The sequence below is a fragment of the Galeopterus variegatus genome, unplaced genomic scaffold (assembly GCF_000696425.1).
Source record: "Galeopterus variegatus unplaced genomic scaffold, G_variegatus-3.0.2 Scaffold1480, whole genome shotgun sequence".
In the NCBI taxonomy this organism is placed as follows: Eukaryota; Metazoa; Chordata; class Mammalia; order Dermoptera; family Cynocephalidae; genus Galeopterus; species Galeopterus variegatus.
In genome coordinates, this window is record NW_007727591.1 from 294,923 (window position 1) to 295,227 (window position 305).

The 305-nt window shown below is 53.1% G+C and overlaps 1 protein-coding gene across 1 annotated transcript in view; it reads right to left on the bottom strand.

Moving 5' to 3' along the window:
• Positions 1 to 305, bottom strand: part of LOC103594111 (filaggrin-like) — a 6,505-nt gene that overhangs the window by 5,192 nt on the left and 1,008 nt on the right. The window contains exon 2 of the mRNA XM_008577299.1: positions 14 to 286. Within this exon, the coding sequence (XP_008575521.1) occupies positions 14 to 286 (273 nt within the window). The remainder of the gene's footprint in view (positions 1 to 13; positions 287 to 305) is intronic.

A 305-nucleotide genomic window follows, 5' to 3' on the forward strand; every position in this document is an offset into this window, starting at 1 on the left:
AGTTCCAGAGTGCCTGGATCTGTCTCCTGACTGTTCGTGATGGCTGCCTTGTCTGTCTCTTGTGCTGGTTCTGGAATGCCCATGAGCAGAGTCAGACTGCCTGTGTGCGGCCTCCTGCCCTTGATGTGAGCCTGAGTGCCTGTATCTTTCCCCTGAGTCGCCTTGTGCAGATTGTTGTTCGTTTCTGTGACTTACCCCCGAATGCCCATGGGCTGTCACTGATGGGCTGTCTGAGTCATCACTGTTCGTGGCCTGACTGATGTTAGATCTCTGATGTCTGCGATTACTGGATGCAGATGAGGTTT